Consider the following 24,411-nt stretch of genomic DNA (forward strand, 5'->3'; position numbering starts at 1 on the left):
ATAATAATTAAAATATTTAACATTGGTATGTTCCAAATAATGCAAGGCACATTCTTTTTTATTTTTTCATTTTTGTACTAGAGATTAATCCAAAAGGTGCTTTACAACTGAGTAGCATCCCGGTTCTTTTTAGTTTTTATTTTGAGACAGTCAGTGTCTTACTGAGTTTCTGAAGCTGGCCTCAAACTTGTGATCCTCTTGCCTCCTGTGTCATAGGGATTACAGGCAGGCTGTGTTTTAATTTGCTAACTCTGGCAGCCCTAATCTAGGTAACAAAAGTTTAGTGTTTTCCGAGTCACTGATTTCAACAAAACTGAGTTGCCCACTGATAACTGAGTAATGTTTTTGATTAGATACCACTAAATGATTTCTGAGATATAAAATAGATATTCAAAATTATGAAGAATTTTGCTATAATTATTTTTCCTGGGCCTCTCTACTTATTTGAAAAGTCTTCTTCAAGACTTATGATCTATAAAAACGCAAAAAAGTAATAGAATCTGTGCTGAATCCTGTTGTATTATAGCAATGGGTAAGATTTATAAATGCACATTTGAAAGATAAGCTGCAACCACTTTAAAATTGCATTTGTAATAAAATTTTAATTTGTCTTTAATAGCTACTGACATTTGCAATATTTTTATATTGTTTTGACCAAATTGTGTACTTATAGTAATGAATATAATGTCAATGACAAAAAATTAAGAAGGAATTTTTTTGTTGGGTGTAGTAGCACACACAGCTTTGGAGGCCAAGGCAGGAGGATTGCAAGTTCAAAGCCAGTCTCAGCAACTCATTGAGATCCTGTCTCAAAATAAAAAATAAAAAGGGCTGGGGATGTGGTTCAGTGTTAAGCATCCCTGGGTTCAATCCCTGGTATAAAAAGAGAAGAAAAAAAAATCTATGTTTACATTTTGTAGATCCTTTGCAAGTACAGCAATTTTTATATTTTAATGTTAAGTTAAAAATGGGCAAGGGAGTTGGGCACCATGTCACACCCCTACTCAGGAGCCTAGGCAGAAAGATCCTTTGAGACCGGGAGTTCAAGGCCAGCCTGGGTAACATAGTGAGACTCCTGTCAACCTCCCACAAGCACAGACACAAAAAGGCCAGGGAAGTTTTTTTTTCAAAATTCTTCTGGTGTAAGGGTCACAAAAATATTTCAATAATCTCAAGAGTGAGCCGGAAATGGTTTAGAAAGTCTTTAAGGCTCGAAAATGGATTGAAATTTCCATGTGACAAATGAAGTTAGTCTTTCTAATAGTTGCATATGGAGCTTTAGCTGTTAAGAACAGTCAAATCCACCTTAACCAGAAGATGTCTCAGTACAGTCCAATTTTGTGCTGAATGTGCTGTATTCCATGCCCATGGGAGGATGAAGTACTGCATAACCTTTATGGTTCTGTCTTTGATTGTCTTTAATCCACCAGAAGACACAAAAATCAGATGAGCTCTCTCAATCCATTTGTTAACCTGGCATGTAATGTTCTTAGATAAAATTGCTTATGTTTACTGCTTAAACAGAGAATGTGGAGGGAAATATGGCAATGCAGTTAGACTCAAAGACTTCAGGTTTCTGTGAGAATGTAAATGTAATGTCCCAGAGACCTCCTTTGTAACACAAGAGGCTAAAAGGAAGATTTTCCTCCCCTAGGTCAAGCCATCTTTTATATCATCTGACAGAAACAACGCACCTATTAAGACAATTCCAACCTTTAAAACAGTGAAAATAAACTATGAAGGAGAGTTGAATGTTATCTTTTACATAATCCTATGCTTCCTTCCCCCCCCCCTTTGGTACTGGTGGGGATTAAACACTTGGCCTCCCACTTGCACAAATGCTTTTGTGTTGAGCTACATTCCCAACCCTCAAAAAACAAAAAAACAAACAAACAAACAAAAAAAAAACAAAACACACACACACCAACAAACAACAACAAAAAACGCTTATTTTGAGACAGGGTCTCCCTAAATTGCCCTGGCTGGACTCCAATTTGAGACCCTCCTGCCTGAGCTTCCTGAGTAGCTGGGATTACAAGCTGCAGCCACCATACTCAGCTCTTAGGCTTCCTTTATGGAGCAAAACAAAAAGTGAAAATAATTAGAAAGATTTTGGAGAGTTTCAGTTTTTTTTTTTTTTAATGTCGAACTTTATGTTTAATAGATTGGAAAAATCTAACATTTTTATCTGTAAAGTACACGGTGGATGGAGGTTGGGAGGCAGAGGCGTTGACTTCTTCCAGTCAGGCTGACCAATGATCTCTATATCGGTTGTCAAGATTTCCTCTGACCCAAGAACAATGAAGCAAAGGTCTTTCAGTAAATGCCACACGGATATGTCACAGTTAAGTCAGGCATGTGGAGGGTCATGGAAATCCCCGAGTGGGTTTGCCAGGCCACTGATTAAGGGGAAGTGCGTGTGGTTATTACCGCTGGAGTTCCCCTAAGTCTTAAAAGGAAAGCACCGGCGCACATGCAAACCACTGGGAGGAGAGCAGGACGAGGGTGTGTGTAGGTGGGAGCGGGGACGCGGGGGAGTCGGGGCGCGGCCTTTAAAGGCCGCACGAGACTCGGGCCCGCCCGAAACAGGCCAGGCGACTGGTGTACTGGGGAAGACTTGGCTGCTCCTCGCCGGTGCGTCGGCCTCGGTGGCGAGGGCTGCTGTGAGTGTGCGCGTGCGCAGTGCATCCCGGCCTCCCGCGGGGGTAGGGGACGGTCTGCGGGGGCCAGGGGTCTCGGGGCTGGGCGCGGAGGACCAGAGTCCGGGGGTGGCGCGGTATCAAACACCGTCTAGAGGTCTGCTGCAGATTGGCTACGGAGCTGTTCGGATCCGATCCCGGACACGCGAAAGAGCCTTTCCAGGGGAGCCCCGGCCTCTTCTCTGGCGCGCCCCAGTGGCTGCGGCGGAGACTTGGCTCTTCCGCCCGCGAGAGGCGCCCGGGGCTGAGGATTCTAGGGGCGTCGGTGGTGGGCGGGAGACCCTTCGGGCTGTCGGGCTGTCTCCGCTGTAGTCACCCACCGTACGGTCTGTGTTGCTGCTAGGTGTTCAATTTCTCTTTCACTTTTGGGGTGAGCCAGTTAAATGCTGAAGCTTTGGCATTTTGATTGGATTGCCAAGAGGTATCACCTGGTCTTTGTGAGAGCCAGATAAGATTCAAGACAGAGAGCCTAAAGCAGAGAGCTAGCACAGTAAGGACTCAATAAAATATTTAATGATCAAATGGAGGAATGTTTCCAAGTGGTGGCAGAAGGAATGCAGATTTTTGATTATTTTCCTGGTGATCAGCATAGAAATCCAATAGTACTCTTAATCTAGTCGGTAAATCATGCAGGTATTTACCTGATGCTAAAATAACAATAATATGAACTTGCTATTTGTCACCAACATTAAATGTTGCTACCTGCTATATGCTAGGTTATCTTCTGAAGACTATATATGTATTTGTCACGTTTAATTATGACAATCTTATGAAGCAGTTATGATAACCATCTCAAATTGAAAATGAAGAAAGTAAGGTCCTGAGGACTTAATTGTTCAAAGTCACACTCCTGGTAAAAGGGTACTAATTTGTTTTGAAAATCCAAGATATCTGATTCCAAAGCCTGATAGTAAATAATCATTAAGCTGACTTTGTAGTCATGGGTGTAAAATTGATGTTTTTAGTACCATGTAAATCTGGGTACTGTGACCATATAGGACTTAGTCAAGTTTGCTAATATTTACTTCTTCAACAAGAATATTTTGGGCAAGGTCTGAGGCTTGGTAGTAGAGTGCTTGCCTCGCATGTGGAAGAACCTGGGGCCAATCCCTAGTACCACAAAAAAAAAAAAAAAAAAAAAAAAAAAAAACAGAACAAAACAAACAAAAAATCCCCAACGACAAGTCAATGTCTGTTCTATGCCAAGTTGTCTGTGGCTGTTGTGGAACCGAGGGCTGGTACAGAAATCAAACATAGTTCCCATTCTGAAGGATGTCATAGTCTAGGGGGAGGCAGAAGGAAAAGGGATATTAACTAGTGTCAGAGAGATGGGATATAACTGGTGTCAGAGAGATGGAAATGTTCAGTGTCTGAGAGGATAGGGATACCCAACAGCCCTGGGATTAGGGAGGTTGCTCATCAGAAATGGTAGAGTAAGAAGAGAGTTGGGGAACCTGAGCATATCTGAGAAGGAACCACTAGAAAGGAAAGAGGAATTTCAAGAGTGGTATCAGGGAAGTCAAGGGAATAGAGCATTTTTAAGAGGAAATGTACCCCAGAGTCAGAGGCAAAACTTTCCATTAGTTTTGGCAAGGAAGTCACTGGTGGTGTTAATATTATTTTTCAGTGATGCTGGTATAAGGAGTAAGTGGGAGGGAGTGAAGTGGAGACATTGATGGTAGATACATGTTCAATTCCTTTGTCCATAAAGAGAGGGAGAGATGAAGGGGAATTGCTAGAGTAAAAAACTGGGGTTGAAAGAAGATTTGTTGTTGTCATTTGTTTCCATTTGAAAGTTGAGATAGACTTCAGTATGACTGTTACAAGGAAGGAAGAGAGCCAGTAGAGAGTGAGAGTTGGAGACTTGAGGGGAGATGGGATTCAGAGCTAGTGAGGCAGTAGGAGAGCATGGAATTCCACAGAGGGACAGGTCTTGCATTGAGGCAGTAAGGAGGTTGTGAGCAAGAAGGTATGGATGTGAGAATGTGAAAGACTCACTGCCCAACAATGCCCTTTTCTTTAAGAAACAGAAGGCAATAAGTGAAAATGAGGAGGGGAGAAATTTGAGGAAGGTCTTGAAGGCTTGGAAGAGTTGCATAGGACCATGGCTAAAATGGGTTCTAAGGGACAAGAATGAGTCTGAGTGATGCTGGTCCTAGATTTTGAAATATTGTGGTCCAAGAAAAAACTTATTTTGAAATGGTGAAATTCATAAAAGGCATGTGGATTAAGAGCATTGTATCAATGTTCATTTTTTTTTATTTCTATAATTGTACTATGGTTATGTAAGATGTTATTTTTGGAAAAGTTGACCACAGAGAATGTGGGAACTCTGTATTATTATTTTTGTCAGTTTATAACTGTAAATTAACTTCAAAATAAGACAATTTAAAAATTAGCAAAATATTATAACCAAATTCTATGCCAGCCAAATGTAACATGTCTACTTGACACCAGCTTGAGAGCTCTGATCATTGTATGGGACTTCTTGGCCTTGGTGATGGCTAGGGAAGCACTTTTATTTTTTATTTGTTTTATTTTGTTTTTGTGGAGCTTGCACATGCTTGGCAAGTACTTGAACACTGAACTATGTCGCCAGTCCCAACTTGTATAGCATCTTGTACATGATAGGCAATTAGTAAATACTACTGTTCTATTTTAGAGAAAATACTTTAAGAAAAAATGATTATGTTACATCTATGAATTATTTGACTTTTAAAGATCTCTCTCTCTCTCTTTCTCTCTCTCTCTTAAACAGGTTTACAAAGGACACAAATTGTTTTACTACTTCTAGCTTTTTTCTAGTTTCTTCTATAAATCAAAACATCTCAAAATGGAGGCCTAAAACCCTTAAAAGGGACCTAGTCTAATCTCGGGAGGTAGTTTTGTGCATGAAATAACAATTAATAGTTAACTGAACTTTTGGTGTAGTATCCAAAGAATGTTAATTTTAAGAAATCTAATTATATGAACTGTAACTATAATGATTTTTGAATTTGATTTGTAGAAGTAAAGAAGTTGGAAGAAATGGTTGAAGCACTCTTTTCAAAGTTGGCTAGGCAATCTCCTACTAATTGATGTTAGAGTAGAAAAAAGTACCTGTGTTTGGTCAAATTTAAAAATGAGTGATAGTTACCAGGAACCAAGAGCTGATATTTCACTATCTGCAAGATTAGAGAAATATGCAAATGAAGTATTTGACATAGACAATGACAAAGAATGTGAAAACCAAAACATTTTAATAAGTTCAACAAATTTAGAGGAAATAGGAAACATAAACATGATAACTGATGAAGAAATTATCACGTAGAAGGCCACTGATATTTTAAAAGTCTAAATGTAAGTTTTTTCAAATAGGCTCTTATCTCTGAGAATGATGAAGAATGATGGCTAAATGGTTACATATTTTTTTCAGAAAGGAAATTTATGTAAAGACAACTTTTTTTTTTTTAATAACAATGTGTAACAATTTTGACCATGGGAAGGCATAGTGAAGTTGGTCACAGTAACTTTTGAGGAAATAATCATTGGTAACAGTCTCTGAAGTTTCTTCTGCTACCTGGAAATCCCGTTCAAAAATAAGCCTTGAAGTCTACATTAGAAAACACCAACATCTGTGGGCTCAAAGAAACCATACCTGCCAACCACTGGTAAAAAAAACAATCATAGAGATTGCTAGTATTATTGACAGAGAACCTATTTATTAACAGCTTGTAAGTCATAATTGAAAACTTCTAATTTTTGAGATTTCTGTGATAATTTTTAGTTTGGTTTTTGTCATGATAAATTCTGGTTCAAGGTACACTGTGAAATAATTTCCGACCCAAGACAAATTTATATGATTTGATGATTCATCTTAGCATATAGATTTGGCATTTTGTAACTTTTGATTGTTTTCAAAATTAAATCCACTATCCGAGAAAATTTGATGTAACCTGAATATAGCAATGAACTTCAATATCATTATTGGTGATTTGTGGCAGTCTCCATTTTCAGCACCTTCTATCTACCATAATTACCAAGGGTTATTGGTTCTAGCCAATTACATCATTAGAACAAAGAAATGGTAACATTGAGTTATCTCAATGGCATGAAACTGGGTCCAAAAGACCAAATAAGCAGATACATTAGTCTCTAATGATTTATTTAAAATAGAATGTTTGATTTTTTAAAAATTTCATAACATCACTAAGCAAAAATGTTCCTGATGATCAATGAGGAAGTAATTATTATATAATAAATATTGAAAACAAGTTTTAGATGGCAGTCAATTCTGTTACTACTTAATCTTCAGAGGGAAACTTCAGATTTTTGTTCTCCTTATTAAAAATGATCATAAACGGAAGAATTACTTAATTTGAGAGAGATTTGGGATAAACCATATTTCACTGAATCTAAGATGCCCTCACGTATGAGTCATACTATTATTTTATGTATCTCTAAGAAATAAAAATGTTGCTAACTAAAATATGCTATTGATTGTAAGCTACCTCTTGATAACAGATATCAAAGCAAGTATCTTTAATTAAATCAATGACCTATGGTAATGTAATCTTCCTGTGAGATATGAGATCGATCTTGTGCTATTTTTTTTTGCTACCAAATTTTACAATTTCTAAACAAAACAAAACAAACATACACTGAATATTTTTGTGTGTGATGCTTATGGAGCATAGCTTTCTACCATGAAAAGAAGCTAGCATTATGAGGCAAACACTCTGCAGGTTGGTGAAGGCCACTGCTGTACCCTGGTGGTCTGCAAAAAGGTGATCTAGGTGTAGAGGTGCTTCCTGATAATCTAAAACACTTTATGCCTCTAGGAAGGATTTTAATTTTGTCACAGGTTACTATGTAACATCTTATTTACATTGTATGTATAAAGGTTATACAAAGATGCTGTTGTAACTGTCCCTTAACATGCATCAGTGTAGAATTTAGACTCTCTCCATGCTGAAACCCTAAATGCATAGAAGAAAGAATGAAAGAATTCTCATTTTAGATGTTCCACCTAGAAGTAAAACTGATAAAAACAAAACAAAACAAAACAAAACAAAAAAACATGCACAAAACTACCTCCCCAGAGAAAGGCTGGTCCCTTTTACTCCTCATTCATTTCGTTATGAATATAGTAGAAAATAGCATCTTCTTATCAAATTTGATGAAGAATGCCAACTCATTTAAAATGAAGTACGACTTTTCATGTGAACTGTACCGGATGTCCACATATTCCACTTTCCCCTCAGGGGTTCCCGTCTCGGAAAGGAGTCTTGCTCGTGCTGGTTTCTATTACACTGGTGTGAAAGACAAGGTCAAATGCTTCTGTTGTGGCCTCATGCTGGATAACTGGAAACAAGGAGACAATCCTATCGAAAAGCATAAAAAATTGTATCCTAGCTGCAGCTTTGTTCAGAATCTAAATTCAGTTAACAATTCGAAAGCTACTTCTCAGCCTTCTTTTTCTTCTTCAGTAACAAATTCCACACATTCATTACTTCCAAGTTTGGAAAACAGTGGATATTTTAGTGGCTCTTATTCAAGCTTTCCATCAAATCCTGTCAACTCCAGAGCAAATCAAGATTTTTCTGCCTTGAGGATAAATCCCTATCATTGTTCAATGAATACTGAAAAGGCCAGATTACTCACTTATCAAATGTGGCCATTGACCTTTCTGTCACCTACAGAACTAGCCAAAGCAGGCTTTTACTACATAGGGCCTGGAGACAGAGTGGCTTGCTTTGCCTGCGGTGGAAAATTGAGCAATTGGGAACCAAAGGACGATGCTATGTCAGAACACCTAAGACATTTTCCCAACTGCCCGTTTGTAGAAAATCAGTTTCAAGATACTTCAAGATACACCGTTTCTAATCTGAGCATGCAGACACATGCAGCCCGCTTTAAAACGTTCTTTAACTGGCCTTCCAGTGTTCTGGTTCATCCTGAGCAACTTGCAAGTGCAGGTTTTTATTATGTGGGTAAGGAACTTAATCTGATAATTTAAAAAGTTCAGCATGTTTTATTTTATACATTTTAGTGGGAAATTATATGTATTCATAAGTTTTGGTCTAAAATAATTTTAGGTCACAGTGATGATGTCAAATGCTTTTGCTGTGATGGTGGACTGAGGTGTTGGGAGTTGGGAGATGATCCATGGGTGGAACATGCCAAGTGGTTTCCAAGGTAATTGTTTTGAAATTCTCTTTGCAAATGCTTGTGATTATCATGAAGTGGGTTTGATGTGTTTGCCCTCTAGTCAGCTGTCATATTATTCTTTGTTCAAAAAATATATTTGTGACTAAGTTTAGAATGGGTTATTTAGAAAAATAATTACTTAAAATGCTTTAATGGGTTTAAGACAAAGAAAAAGTAGGTTTAGGTTGTTTTTTATGTAAAAATTTATATATTATATTAACACAAAAAATCATAAAGCATTTAAATCATATGAAAAAGTACTAGGAGTAAATCAAATTTGTGTTAATTATGGTAGCACCTTAATAAACAAATAATAAATAAAAGATTCACATGCAAAAAATATGAATCCTATTACAGAATATTTATAGGTTAGTTTTACCAAAAAAAAAAAAAAAAAAAAAAAAAAATTCAAGACAAAGAAATACAGTAGAATAGTTCTCACTGGGCTAAGATTTATTTATTCTTCTAAGCTTATAATCAGTGATCTAAAATGACTCTGGATTTGGGATGCTTAGACAGCTTTTTAATAGAATAAACACATAGGGATGATAAATTTATGTTATTAAATTTCCTTTCACTTTTATAAAATTATCCTTCAAACTTTGTTTATATTTGAGGTGTGAGTACTTGATAAGAATTAAAGGACAAGAATTCATCAGTCAAGTTCAAGCCAGTTATCCCCATCTGCTTGAACAGGTAGGTAGGGAAGTTTCTTTTTTCCTTTTAAATCACTGGTTACCAACAGACAGTTTGTTTTTAATAATTATAAAGTATATTTTAGTCAAAAGACAAAAGTTTTTAAAACACATTTTTCTTTTTCATAAAACTTGATATGGTCCTAGAAAGTACTATTTTTTGGAGAAAAGTAGATCCATAATTCATAACCCCCTGAAAAATAAGATTTGTTATCTTTGTTTTTAAGCATTCCTCCAATCAAGTTGAGGGGAAAAAATTGGCTGGAATAGTAGCATTTAATAGGTTTGCTATAAAACTTTTTCTTTAGAAAATTTGAGAAAGAATGTTATTGTTCTTTCTAATCTTTCTGGGAGAGCAAATGACAACTTATATAATAGTTTGGGGGTCAAAAACTGCCTAGCTGTGGTCAACAGACTGATATAGGGTTTACTCTATCCCAAAAGATAACCCAGGAGCATAAGATCTGTTAATGAGAGGCAAACTGATTATCTCATAGATCACTGAAGAGCTTTAGCCCTTTTCCTGCCTTCAGGAAAATAGATTTTATATGTTAGTACAAACACAGAGAAATTCTGTTGGTTTATGGCTGAGAGAATAGCTGGTGGATGTAAATAAAATACATCTTTTGATTAAACAATTTATTTTGTCAGTAAACCAGTCAGCTTGTAATAAATTTTAAAAAGTAGGTCTATTGGCTCGTTTTTATTGTGATGGGCAGTATGAAGTTTATATTTAATTGATATACATTTTTTTCTATAGCTGTTATCCACATCAGATACCCCAGAAGATGAAAATGCAGAGTCACCAAGTATGTATAAACATAATTACTTCATTGAGATAGACACATTTAGCATTATTAAGATTAAAAGGTGATAATAATAATATACGTTTGTATTGATTTATCATTTACAATGCATTTTCAAATATATCATGTTGGTATTTCTCAAACTTCAGTGCATATCAGAATTACCTGGAGAACTTTAAAAACTAGTGCAGATTTCTAGTTTATGCTTCAAACCTACTGAATTGAATCAGAGTATCTAAGGGTAGGACTTGGGTATCAGTAGTTAGTGGATTTGTTTTGTTGGTACTGAGGTTTGAATCCAGGGCCTTGAGGATGCTAAGCATATGCTCTTCCACTGAGCAATATCCACAGCCCTGGGCATCTAATTTTAGCAAAATACATACTTCTAGTCTAACCCTTATTCTTGGACCAGTATGGGAAGAGGTGTACTGTGATATTAGATTGTTCACATATGCTTTCTGTGAAATAAAGGAAAGTAGAAAAAACAGTATTCCCATCCTTTAGTAAAGATCTCAAAGCTCAGAGAAGTTGAATGACTTGACCCTTACCTTAGAACTAAAAGGGGGTAGAGCAAATGTTTGAACAAGTGCTTCTATTTCATTTTCTAGCATTAAATAAAATAAAATAAATATACATGTATTTACTATTCTTAGGGAAGCATAGGAAGCAGGATAAGCATGACTCCTGCTCTCATGAGCTAATGATCTTATGGATAAAAACAATACACAGATAGGAGAAAGGGATTTGGTGGGGAAAATAAAGTGTGATATGAGAGTGCCTGAGAGAACTAGAGGATCAGAAAAGGCTTTCTGGAAGAAATACTCATCTTGTCAGAGAACTCAAGGAAAAAGGAGTCAACCAGGTGACAAAGGGAAGAAAAGGACATTCTAGACATAGGGAACAGCATATAAAAGGCCTGTGTGAGATAGAACAAGCTCATTTGAAGAACTGAACAAAATTCTGTATGGTCAGAAGTAGGAGTTGCAAACAGATGAATGCATGAAGCAGGCTGGCGTAAGGGGTCAGCACTGCAGACAGAATTTGACCCAAGACCTATCAGTTTGTGACTTCTATCCTAGAGAGCAGAATGCAAATAATTGACAAGGGATGAAGCTGAAGAGGTAAACAGGATACAGATTGTATGTGGGCTTATAAGCTACAATGGAATTGTTGATGGAATTTAAGGAGTATAACACAATCAGATTTGTGTGTTTTTTTTTTTTTGTTTGTTTGTTTTAAATCACTTTGGTTGTGGCATTGAGAATGGGCTGGAAGGGAACAATATTGTAGGAAGCCATTGCAGTAACAAAAGTGAGTGATGACAAAGACCCCTTGTGAAAATATGTATTTGATTTAGAAAGCTCATTTGTTAATCCAACACAGGGAAAAGGGAATCTCAATTCTTTGATCTCTGACATTCTGTTTCCTTCTCCTTCTTTTATATGTATATGGTATGACAGATAGCAAATGTTTTGTATCTAAATACAATCTTCTATATTCTTATTTTGGTAACTGAACATATATATCATTTTAAATTTAACGAAGTTTGTATAAAATAGTGCCTCTACATTTTCTAGTGTTTTAAGTTTGTGATATTTTAATAACTTTCAATTTTAAAGCATACAGACTATCCTAATGTGTGTTAAATTCTTTGTTCCACATAGTTGTTCATTTTGGACCTGGAGAAAACCATTCAGAAGATGCTGTCATGATGAATACACCTGTGGTTAAAGCTGCTTTGGAAATGGGCTTCAGTAGAAACCTGGTAAAACAGACAGTTCAGAGTAAAATCCTAACCGCTGGAGAGAATTATAAAACCATCAGTGATCTTGTATTAGATTTGCTTAATGCAGAAGATGAAATAAGGGAAGAGGCAAAAGAAAGAGCAACTGAGGAAAAAGAATCAGGTATGTATTTTTTTAGTATAGTCTCTCTTTCCATAAGAATGTGATATCACTCTATGTATCTTACTGAAAATATACTAATTGATCAGTCAACCCAGTCATATTTTTTGTATGTTTAGTATTCTGAATTCAAATTCTGAAAAAAATTTTTTCACACTAAGATATATAGGAATTGCTGCTTAACTTGAAAATGTGTACATTAAGAGGAAATATTTTTTTCCTTCTTTCCCTTATTTCATATTTTACTCTGAATAGTTAACTTTGAATGCAATTATTCATGGCACATTTTTAATCACTGGCTAGTTGCTCACTCCCCTTTTCTGTAAATCAGGGTGGGATAAGGGGCAATTATTAATTTTAATATTAGCATAACAGTATGTCTCATCCTGTGACTAAAAATGAATACACAAATTGTGATTAAGTGTCCTACATGCCCATACAAGAACTGAGTTCCCTTCCAATGACTGTTATTTAGGCAAGTCCTAGGGTACTGTTTCACATTCATTCAGGCAAGCTACCATGTCCTCCCATGCTAGCTAGCCTGTTAGCTACTCTGTTCTCTATTGCTCTGCCCAGAAACTGTCTCCCTCTGGAGGACACACTCCATCTGGTTGCAACTTCTGTTATCATTCTGACATAAACAAAGAGAAATTCTGATCTCTCTTGCTGCTCTTTCCCAAGCTTGGACCCGACCCTGCCTCTTCAACACAGTTGAAGATAATAGACTGCCACTCTTAACAATCTCTTACTGGAGATTTAGGAACAAGAGGAAGAAATTATATCTCAGATGGCAATTTATAACTGGAAATAGATGTGGCCTCATTCTCATAAATCTCTCTACCTAGTGTCTGGTCCATCAATGTGTAGCTCTAGCCAGTTTACACAAAAAACTAGGAAAATTGCGAACATGGTTTCCTTTATCAAAGATAAGGGCTCCAAATATTCAATACTGAGAGAGAGCAGAAAGCTTGCACTTGTCTTTGTTCACAGCCATTTGAGATCTATTTCTTTCCAGGGTGATTGACAGAGTGTCCACCCCATTTAAGGATGAACCTATTCCACCTATGAAGATAAATATGTCTTTTGCCCAATTCAGACAAATGTATCTGAACATAGTAATACAGCATCACACATTTACCAAGGTGTGAATTACTTAGTCTACACACCACCAGTACAGCAGGAACACAATCCAAGTCAGTATCTGTCCTGCCTAGTCAAGTTCTTCGGTTTTCATTGTGAAGTGGACATTAGGCAAGTGTGTCCTTTCTGTAGTCATCTCAGTTTTTTTGTTTGTTTTTGATACTGGGGATTGAACCCCTGGGGTTCAGACTTCTAAATCACTAGGATTATGGGCTAGTATCACCATGTCCAGCTGTCATCTGAGTCTTAATCACTGGTCATCACTCAACAATTGCCCCAAAATCTTCACATTTGTTGAGAAACCCAATGATGTCTAAATTCATCCACCTGTAGAAATGCTTATATTTCTTCCAAATAAAATTAACAAGGTCTCCAGAGATGACTCCAGATTGACAATGTACCATGATTTACATTGTCAAAAGGAGCTCTTAATGTCACCCTTCTATGTTTACTACTTAGCAGGCTGTCTGCACATAGCCTGTGCTCAAGAAAAAATTTTTTTGAATGAGTTAAGGAAAATACTTGCATTTAGGTTATTGATTATATTATAGTATTCCAAGAACAGTGGCAATTAATTTCTTAACAGATACATAAATAAAGAGGCAATTTAGGAAATTTTTTCTCAGAAAAAATAATATGTTTCAAAGATATATTCAAGTCTTCACTTGTTCCAAATGTATATTCAAGCCATAATACAGTCTATGACTTTGAAATAAGAACTTTTCCCAAATACTAGCAATAAAATTTTAGAAATCTTAGGAATTTCAAAGAGGCTTGGGGTATTTCTCAATGGTAGAATGTTCAGGTAGACTGCTTGCCTAGCATACACAAGGCCATGGATTCAATTATCAGCACCAAGAAAGAAAAAAAGTAGTTCAGAGAGTTTATTAGGGCTAAGCAAAATGTTATTAGAAAAATAAATGTTATTTTGAAAAGTTAATGTACTTCAACACCAAGTATAAATTATATTTTATTTTCTAATATATTACTACTTGTCTAATATAGATAATTTAATGGTATATTTTGTTCTGAATCTTCTATACCTCTATTACTTTTTTAAATTCCTACTCTTTAAATTACTAAGGCTATTTTTAAAATTTCTTCAATAGTTATTTATAAAGTATCTTTGTAAATATACTATTCTAGGTTCTCATCCTTTTCTCATTTATTCTCAAAGCTTCAGTTATATTCAGAATGTATATCTTCAGCCTTGACTTTTTTACTAAGTATCACTTTTTATTCTTTTTGAGATGGTTGTATTTATGTGTCCTATCATAATAGGACAAAGTCAATATGTCTTAAACCTCACAATCATCTGTCCTAAAATAATTATTCTTCAGACACCCAGCTTCTACCATTAGTTATTTTATAAACAGCTTTATAGTAGAAAAATAAATAAATTTTAAAAAGAAATAGCTTTATTGATTATGGTAAAGTATATGATAAGCTTAGGTTCTTAGTTCAAAGAGATGATAAAATCACAGTTTTTTTTTTCAGTACTGGGGATTGATCTAGGGGTGCTCTACCACTGAACTACATCCCCAGCCCTCTTTATTTTTCTTATTTTGATACAAAGTCTTACAAGTAGTTGCCCAGGCTAACCTCGAACTTTTGATCCTCCTGCCTCAGCCTCCAGGGTAGCTGGGATTACAGGTGTGCCTCACGGTACCTGGCAAATTGCAGTTTCAATCTACATAGTTTTTTTTTTTTTTTAACCAATAAATTCAAATTTAGATCTTGAAGGAAAATAAGATGATTATATAAGGTCAATAGAAGGTAGTCATTGACAAAGAGGATTTACTCTTCAAAATGCTGTGAGTTTTTTCCTCATTATACAATATTTAGGTAATGGCCATATGTCTGATTTGAGAAAATAATTAAAATTTCCACTTAAAAATGAAAATTTAAAGAAATTTTATGAAATAATAAACATTTTTAAAAATTGCTTTAATTCATTTGATTTTACATTTCCCCAATTTGGCTAAATTGAATTAAGATTTTAATCTTATTGAGTTAACAGCTTAGCTGGATCACAGAATGACTGAAAGCACAAATCATGATGCCACCCTGTCTCAGTTTGACTTTGCTAGTTATGTGTCCTTTGGCAATTTATTTGCCTCTTCGTGGCTTTGTTTTCTCATCTGTTAAACGAAGGAATTAGTATTTACTTCAAATGGCTATTGCTTTTGCCCTCTCATATCTGCTCCCAGCTGCAGCTGTTAATTAAGGAAATATGGGACAAGAGTGATGAGAATGAGGAATAGACAAATAGACACACATAGAGAGAAAACAGCGGGGCTAGGTGGACAGCCAAACTCTGATGCAGAGTTTGACTAACCCTGAGCTAACTCAGCATGTTTATTGTATAGGTTTCATCAAAAGGTTATTTGTGGGAAAGTTTTAGCAAAACATGCAATCTGAAGGATGCAGGACTGGGGAGACATTAGGGTCATCTTGTTTTGCTCAGAATTCTCTATTCCTGGGAGTTGGTGTCTGAATTCTAGGCCTCTGCTGATAACTCTGACCCTTTAAAGAGTTTCTTCAGGCTGGTATCACCATAGCAACAGAGCCATCTTGACTTGCACTTTTGCACAGGCAGTTCCCAGTGCAACACAGCCACAAGAAAGTTGGAGCATGATTCATATAACTGTTCTCCACAGGCTATTATGAGGATGAAATGGGGTAACATGTGGGGTACCTAATGCAGTGCTCAGTGTCATTTCTCATAATCAGCGTTATCATGAGGCACAAGCAGCAGATACCCCAACCCTAGCAATCAATATCAGAGCCTTACTAATGGTAAATTGAAGATGGTTTTCATTGACTTATATATGTAAGTGTGGAAGAAAGTTTGTGAGCAGAGTTTGAACATCTTTGTGTTTGTTTTCTTTTTTATAAAGAAGACCTATTATTAATTCGGAAGAATAGAATGGCACTTTTCCAACATCTGACTTGTGTAATTCCAATTCTGGATAGTCTACTAATTGCCAGAGTGATTAATGAACAAGAGCATGATGTAATTAAGCAGAAAACACAGACTTCTTTACAAGCAAGAGAACTGATTGACACCATTTTAGTAAAAGGAAATACCGCAGCCACTGTATTCAAAAACTCTCTACAAGAAACTGACCCTATGTTATACAAGCATTTATTTGGTGAGTGCAAGAAAATTATTTTTGGGAAGTTCCTAGGTCAGTTCCAAAATATACTCAAACAATTGGTGATTATTGAAAAGAATTCAACCTAATTTATTAAACTGCACAAAAAGATTAAAGACTTTTGTTGCCTTGACATTATGAGTGTTTGGCCAAAGTGTAAACTACTAGTTTGAAAAATATATTCTTATTTGTCATAATAATATTTTTTCTTTCTTTTATTCCTTTAGTGCAACAGGACATAAGGTGTATTCGCACAGAAGATACTTCAGGTAATAATATTAACACTTTAAGCTGCTAGAAAACATTGTCTTTATTTTCTTGGTTTTTTTAAAAGGAGGAGAAGCAAATTGCCTTTTATTATTATTTTTTTCCCCTTTTTCTCAGATCTACCAATGGAAGAACAATTGCGGAGACTACAAGAAGAAAGAACATGTAAAGTGTGCATGGACAAAGAAGTGTCCATAGTGTTCATTCCTTGTGGTCATCTAGTAGTATGCAAAGATTGTGCCCCTTCTCTAAGAAAATGTCCGATTTGTAGGGGTACCATCAAGGGTACAGTTCGTACATTTCTTTCATGAAGAAGGTCCAAAACTTTTGTCTAAACTCTGGAATTAAGGGATTAAGTATATTATGATTTTAACTTTTACATTCATTTGCTTTCCTTAAATTTATTTATTTATTTGCAACTTGGAAAATTTTGTTTTATATAAGTATGTTTATGTAAATATATATCTAAAATACACAAACAATAATAAGAGAATGATGGGCTTTTGTTCATGGAAACAAAAAATAGGAATAGCACTACAAACATAATAATAAAGTTTCAGCATTATTGAAATTATAAATGAAGTAAGATTTAAGATATATATTTGTCAAATGACTTTTTTTAGGGACATGGCATTTTTGCAAAGAATTTTGTGAGGAACAATTTAATAAAGCAATGAAAATTACTCTTATTCTTGGTATCTTGATTTCTATGATATTGGATAGTTCAGTCACTCCAGATTCTTTCTGTACCTCTTTAAGGCCTTTTGAATGTTGGACTGAGGTCTAGATCCCTTCTGGAAAGATGCTTCTTCATTTATACTTGTAGAGCACAGTATAAATGTGCCTTTTTTTTTCTGTAGGATATTATGGGATGCTTTAGACAAAAGTCAAGCAGTCCCCTCAGTAAGTTTGTTTTTTCACTTGCTTATTGATTCACCTAGGAAGTCATGTGTGCCAGTCCTACCCACTGGGGGAAACCTTTTTTTTTTTTTTTTTTTTTGGCACTGAGGATTGAACCCAGGGCTGCTTAACCACTGAGCCATATCCACAGCCCTTTTTATATATTTTATTTAGAGACAGGATCTCACTGAGTTACGAAGTTCCTCGATAAGTTGCTGAGGCTGGCTTTAAACTCATGATCCTCCTGCTTCAGCCTCCCAAGCTGCTGGGATTACAGGCATGCACCACCGCACCTGGCCCTATGTTTTTATTCATACCACTCAAGTATGAATTCCAGGACTTAGAAAGTGGACTGACTAGCAACCCTTATGACCAACAGCTTGTTCCTGGAAGTAAACTGTTCTGTATTGTCAGTGCAGCAAAATTTCCTTCTCTGTCTTACTTTTTTTGGTACTCAACATGTTCAACTCATAATTCTCTATCCTTTGTTTCCTACAGGGATTTAAAGCCAGAAATAAAACTGTAATAGGGAATAAAAGCCAGGCAAAGGCCAGTCATTTAAACTAGTTCTAGAGATCTGTTAGAAAGATTAAGAACTATGCAAGGGGAAGGAGGGAAGAATCCATCTCTTCATTCTGATGCTGGATGACCATTTCCTTGAGAAAAACCTAACCCTAAACCTAACCCTAATCCTAACCCTAACCCAGGCTCAGCTGGCTAACTACTTTAAAATCAGTGACCTCCTGGTGTACTAGGATTCATTAATTGTAATATTGCTTGGATGAGTTGTTACTTAGCTATAGGATAAATATTTAGACACTAGACCTTTTTTTTTTTTTGTAACCTCTATTTTGGTATGGTTTTTATTTTGCATACTACAGTTAATATTTGAACTTATCTTGCTACATCCATGTAAAACTTTTGTTCATTTCTCATTTTTTATAATAAATAGCAGAAATAACTAACTTATTTATTCAAATGTTATTTCTCTATTAGTTAAAAATATGTTCTGAAAAAAATTATTTTAGATAATAAAAATGGTAACTCCATTTGCTAACCATATGTCAGGCCATATTTTGGGGTGCTTAAGTGTTAATCCCTTTGACTGCTTCCAGCTCCACTCCCCACTCAACCAGTCTTCAGTGGCCATAATTGGGTGGATTACTTAAACAACATACACTGTATAATAAGTATTATAATAAGTATTATATAACTGTATAATAAGTATTATAATTCAGAACTTTGCAGTGGGTTTAGTTTCATAATTAGGAAATATCAGGTAGCTTCTATTTACCCTTTTTATTAATTCCCTTATATTGCTTGATGCAATTGCCTATTAAGATCTTTTGTGGTTACAGGCCATGTAACCATCTCCTTTCCATGAAGGTGTTATCCTTTGGTTTTATGCACATCAGAGTGGACAGTGTAAATATGTACTAAGTACATTGCCGGCAAAGCAAACAGGTGTGATGTTTAAGAAATTTATTATTTCAGCAGCAACACTAATACTCTTGAAACAGAATATCAGTGGATTTGCATTTCTTTCTACCCTCTACACCTCTAATCAAGGAGATTTTGGTGAAGTCTAATTTCCAGAGTTTATACCATACAAATAATTGGTATTTTTTTCAACAAAACTGCTCCCCACCAAATTATCATGACCCTGCAGAATCTTCAGCCTCATTTCCTCCACGTTCCCCACTGCTTACTATTTTCCAGTCACCTTTCTTCAACATGGCAAAGTGCTTTTTGTTTCAGGGTCTTTGTTTAGGGATGGAAAAGGGAGTCATCATTTTCCTGCTCATCCAAAAGGGTCATTACCAACATTCCCTAAAACAATAGGTCAATAAGAAAACCAAGACAAATTTATTTTATCATAATTTTACACAACATAGAGGTCCTCAGGTTGAAGACGCCAAAGACCTAGGGTGAACAGTCTGTTTTTATGCTTAGGTTCTGTGAAGCAGGGACAGCTGTGTAGGAATATGATTGGACAAAAGGGTCTGAGCGAATGGGAAACCCAGCAAGGCCAGTCTATTCAGAATCCTATTGGCCCCTTAGTTGTGGTACTTCTTCCTCCTGGGTATGGGCAGGGCCGCTGTGGAATGAGGGTCCTAATTTCTTTTGACTACATTTAACACAGAAAGGCAAGGGAAGTTTGGAGTAATCATTCTAGTTTTTATGGCTGGATTTGAGGGAAAGGGGTACGTGTTTCTATGACCCACCTTGGGGAAGAGGAATTCTGGTTTCTATGATTCACTTTAAGGGAGAATGAGGGAAACAAGATCAGGAGGTCAGAGGAAAACTTTGCTTCTAAATCCTTAATTTTGCACATAATTTTCTGAGCAACAACAAGTACTCTTCATTTCATTTACTCTTTCCTTGGCAAATTCCTACTCATTTTCCAGCCTCAGCCTAGAAGCATCTTTCTTAGAGGCTTTCTCTCACTTCCCCTTTTTCTAAATTATATCCTTTTGGTTATGTCTCTAATGGACTCTTCTTTTTTTAATAACACGTATCTCAACTTGTATTTATACATTTATTGTTTAGAGCCATGTTCTATTGTCTACATTTCTATAAGGACAAGACCCATGTATTTTGTTTGCCACTGTATATCCAGTACTTAGCACAGAATCTGACAAAACAATCCCTTATTGAATAAATGAATGAAGGAACAACTTCCTGAATGCAGCTGAGATGTGAGGGGGATTTCTTTTTTCTTTTTTTTTTTGTATTGGGAATTGAACCCAGGGGTGCTTTCCACTAAGCCACATCTCAGCCTTTTTATTTTTTTGAGACTGGGTCTCCCTAAGTTGCTGAGGATCTTGCGAAGTTGCTGGGCTGGTCTTGAACTTGTGATGCTTCTGCCTCAGTCTCCAGAGATGCTGATTACAGATGTGGGCCACTACACCTGGGTAGGGGGGTGGATTTCTTCTTCCTTAAATGCAACTGTTGGTAAGTACTAAGGTCTACTCATTGATAGAAAATCATAAGTCAAATTCTGTACTTCTTTTTTTTAAAAATATTTTTATTTTTTAGTTTTAGATGGACACAGTATCTTCATTTTATTTATTTTTTTAAATGTGGTGCTGAGGATCAAACTCAGTGCCTCACACATGCCAGGCGAGGATGCTATCACTTGAGCCACATCCCAAGCCCCCAAATTCTGTACTTCTTTACATATCAAAAGGAATCTTTAGAAGGGAAAGATCAGTGTAGTTAAAAGGATTTGTGTAAGAAGTAGAATTTAGAACATTTTTCTCAATGATGAAACATGGCATTTCAACTCAGGAAAGAGCACAAGAAAAGACAGACACATAGCTGGGTGCAATGGCGAGGCCTGTAATCTCAGGGACTGGAAAGGTGAGGCAGGAGGACTGCAAGTTTGAGGCAAGCCTCAGCAACTTACAGACCCTCTCTCATAATTAGAAAAAAAATAAAAAGGACTGGGGATAAGGAGATATAGATCAGTGGTAAAGGGTTAGGGATGTGGCTCAGTGGTTAAGTGCCCCTGGGTTCAATTCCAGGTATGAATAAAATAAATAAATATACAATAGATGCATAGGAAGAGTTTTGATCTCATTCATGATAGAGCAATAAAATTAAAACTACAGTGAGGGACTGGGGTTATGGTTCAGTGGTACAGCGTTTGCCTCACATGTGCCATCCTCAGCACCATATTAAAAAAAAATAAAGCTATTGTGCCCATCTACAACTAAAAAATATTTTAAGAACAAAACAAAACTACAGTGGACACTATTTCTTATCTAACAGTTGGCAACAATTCAAAAGTTGATAACATCCTTCCCTAATGAAGTTATGGGGAAAACATGCATTCCCATTACATTGCCGGTCCGATTACAAAATGTCAACATTCCCACAGATAAGCATTTAGCTATATCCAGCAAAATTACATATGAACTGACATTTGAATTAGTAATCCAACTTTTGGAAATATATCCTAAAATAAGATACATGTCCATGATCCTTCATTACAACACTATTTGTAATAGCAAGAATGGAAACCATCCAGATGTCCATCAGTAAGAAAGCCGTTGAATATACTATGGTACTAGTTTTGTCTCAGACCAGGGAAAACTTCTTCAAGTTGGCTCCTGGGTCTTTGACATTACCCAAGTAGTCTTAAGATTGCTTTTTGGTGGGAAGGAGAGGTTGAGAGCTCAAGGGACTCTCAGTGGGGTGAATGCCCTCCTCTGGGGTTTCTAGCTACAAAGATTGTGCTGGCTTATGTACAGATTGGTGCAAACTTGTTCTTTCAGACCAGGAGCCTGACACTGAGGGCAGCCAGTGTGAATTCTCATTTATGGTGGTCCACTTGTGAGGAGTAGAAAGTTTGGTGGTCCATTTTCAGAATACTATATTTAGCTTTAATTGGGATATGAGATCCAATTGTAGCTGTTTTAACTATAGTCCTTCCCTTAGCCTGCCTCAATTCTAAAATTAGGTAATCATGAAGATTATACCTCCATTTCCTCCTATCAGGGCAGGGAAAGCTCTGTATAAGGTATAAAAACAGGTGATTGCCTGCCCAGATGCGCTTGCCAGCCAGGTTTGGTAGCTCGCACATGTTTGATCTCCATGGGCACCTAAGTATTTCTAAAACACAGGAGGGAGGAAGCTGCCTGGCCAGAGGTTTGCTTCATGACCACTACAACACCTTTGCTGCCGGCCGCCACTCCACCCTCAGACTTGTGATGAATCAGGGGTGGAAGGAGTGGTGACCCTTCAAGTTATTGGGCTTAGTGCTGTGCGTCTGGTTATTCCTCTTGATTACTGACTGCAGCTGTGTTCTACAGGACAGTCCATGGCAGATGCACAATATGGCTATGTCTTCTTTTCCTGCTGCTGCGACCAAGACAGAAAGAGGCCTTCGACTGCATTTTGAATCAAATTGTTCAAGTTAAACATATTATGGTGCTTCAAACCGATGAAATACTAAGCACAAAGTAGAAATATTTACATCTACTAGTATTGAATGATTTCCAGAATTTGAGAAAGGTAGAGAGAAGTATGCTATTTATTTAAGAAAAAAGGATATGCAAATATACATGTTGTATTTATAAAATAAATACATGAATCATAAAAAGTGTTTTAAGTTATTACTTCCAGGCAGGAAGGGAAGAGAAGGGAAAACAAGGATTTTTTAGAGTAAAGAAAGGGAGTTAGGGATGTATGAAAAGGTTTAGGGACTGGGGGTGTCAATCAGTGTTAGAGGGTGTGCTTATCATGTCTAAGGTCCTGGGATCAGTCCCCAGAACTTAAAAAAAAGGGAGGGGGGCTAAATAAAACCTTGAATTCCTAAATTTGAATTGGAAGTATCAGTATGAATTAATGATGCATTTTGTTAAAAAAAAAAACCAAACCAATATAACCTATCTCTGTCCAAAGACATGTATAGAAACCACAGAACTCCTTAACAGTATGACACAGGTTATGGTCTTTAAGGTTTGCTGCCAAAGGAAACAAAGTAAATGGCTTATGAGGGGAATGAGGTAAGAAATGTATAAAATGAGCCTGGAAAGCAATAAAAAGACTACTAGAGTTGTGTCAAAGACTCAGGAGCCAACCTGAATCAGCCCCTACTGGCCTAACATGAAACAATTTGGGTACCAATAGTAAAAATAAGTGTAATGGATTACATTGGATTCATAATGATAGCTATTCATTTGTAAGAGTTTTTGCCTAGCAGGAATGTTTTAAAAGTAGTATAAGATAATGATCTAATTTTATTTTCCACTAGAATAGCCTACTAGTCATCTTTTTTCACTAATATGTAATACATTGTCATTCTTTACTCTAAAAAATCAGACTACTATGTACATATATATGAGTCTCTCTCTTTTTTTTTTTTGGTTCTTTACCTGCTTCCTTGTATATTTAAAAATATAAGTGCCTTAATTACTATGGCTTTATTATATAACATCTTTTTATTTTTAATTTTTTTTAGTTGTAGATGGATGCAATACCTTTACTTTATTCATTTATTTCTATGTGGTGCTGGAAATTTAACCCAGTACCTCACATATGCTAGGCAAACACTCTACCACTGAGCCACAACCCCAGCCCTATAACTTACCTTGTAGAATGTCTTTTCAATCCTATTTTTCTTCAAAATTGTCTTGAATTCTCTAAATAGTTTTTCTATATAAATATGAAATATGTTAGGATAGCAACCTCAGAAGACATATATAGCCTATTTTTAAAAAATTACCAGCTATGCTACATTGGCAATATGGGAAACAAATTTATTGAATATGTAACTAAATAAATGAAAAACTAGACTCCACGGACATATAAAAGTAATATATATGTAACAGCATATATGTAATACATATAAAAGTAATAGCACAAATAACAGTGATATTTATTTTACCTGAATGATATTACATATTTTTTTGAGGGGATATCTAAGGCTTTTGAGTTTTTGAAATGCAACATCTCCTCTATTATAGTATATTCATTATTTTACTTTTTTGGTCTGACAAAAACTGAAAAAGAGAATTAGTCTCAAATTCAGAATGAACAATTCTTGCTATCTATATTTTCCCACATATGTTACAAATGCACTGTAACTTTCCAAGACAAATAGTGACCTGAACTAAATATTGAATCACTATCAAGACTCATGTACA

The 24,411-nt window shown here is 36.1% G+C and overlaps 1 protein-coding gene across 4 annotated transcripts; it reads left to right on the forward strand.

Annotated features, from left to right (window-relative positions):
- Nucleotides 1-2,558: 2,558 nt before the first annotated feature.
- Birc3 (baculoviral IAP repeat containing 3) lies at nt 2,559-17,541 on the forward strand. Of its 4 annotated transcripts, XM_071616650.1 has the most exons (9): nt 2,559-2,663; nt 5,458-8,671; nt 8,777-8,876; nt 9,506-9,584; nt 10,344-10,392; nt 12,054-12,296; nt 16,334-16,588; nt 16,819-16,860; nt 16,976-17,541. In XM_071616650.1, the coding sequence occupies exons 2-9, from the start codon at nt 7,699-7,701 to the stop codon at nt 17,167-17,169; spliced, it is 1,935 nt and encodes a 644-aa protein (XP_071472751.1). In that variant the 5' UTR covers nt 2,559-2,663; nt 5,458-7,698; the 3' UTR covers nt 17,170-17,541. The 4 variants fall into 4 exon arrangements, with proteins under 4 accessions (XP_071472751.1, XP_027786596.2, XP_027786598.1 ...); XM_027930795.3 differs by lacking the exon at nt 2,559-2,663 and having other exon boundaries at nt 7,703-8,671; XM_027930797.3 differs by lacking the exon at nt 2,559-2,663 and having other exon boundaries at nt 7,703-8,671; nt 16,337-16,588.
- The last annotated feature ends 6,870 nt before the right edge of the window (nt 17,542-24,411 follow it).

The sequence above is a fragment of the Marmota flaviventris genome, chromosome 9, assembly GCF_047511675.1.
Source record: "Marmota flaviventris isolate mMarFla1 chromosome 9, mMarFla1.hap1, whole genome shotgun sequence".
NCBI lineage: Eukaryota > Metazoa > Chordata > Mammalia > Rodentia > Sciuridae > Marmota > Marmota flaviventris.

Coding starts and splice junctions, on each gene's coding strand:
- Birc3 (XM_071616650.1), top strand. CDS start 7,699: ATGTTCCACCTAGAAGTAAAACTGATAAAAACAAAACAAAACAAAACA. Junction 12,297..16,333: donor AACTGAGGAAAAAGAATCAG/GTATGTATTTTT, acceptor TTTTTTATAAAG/AAGACCTATTATTAATTCGG. Junction 16,589..16,818: donor GTTATACAAGCATTTATTTG/GTGAGTGCAAGA, acceptor TTATTCCTTTAG/TGCAACAGGACATAAGGTGT.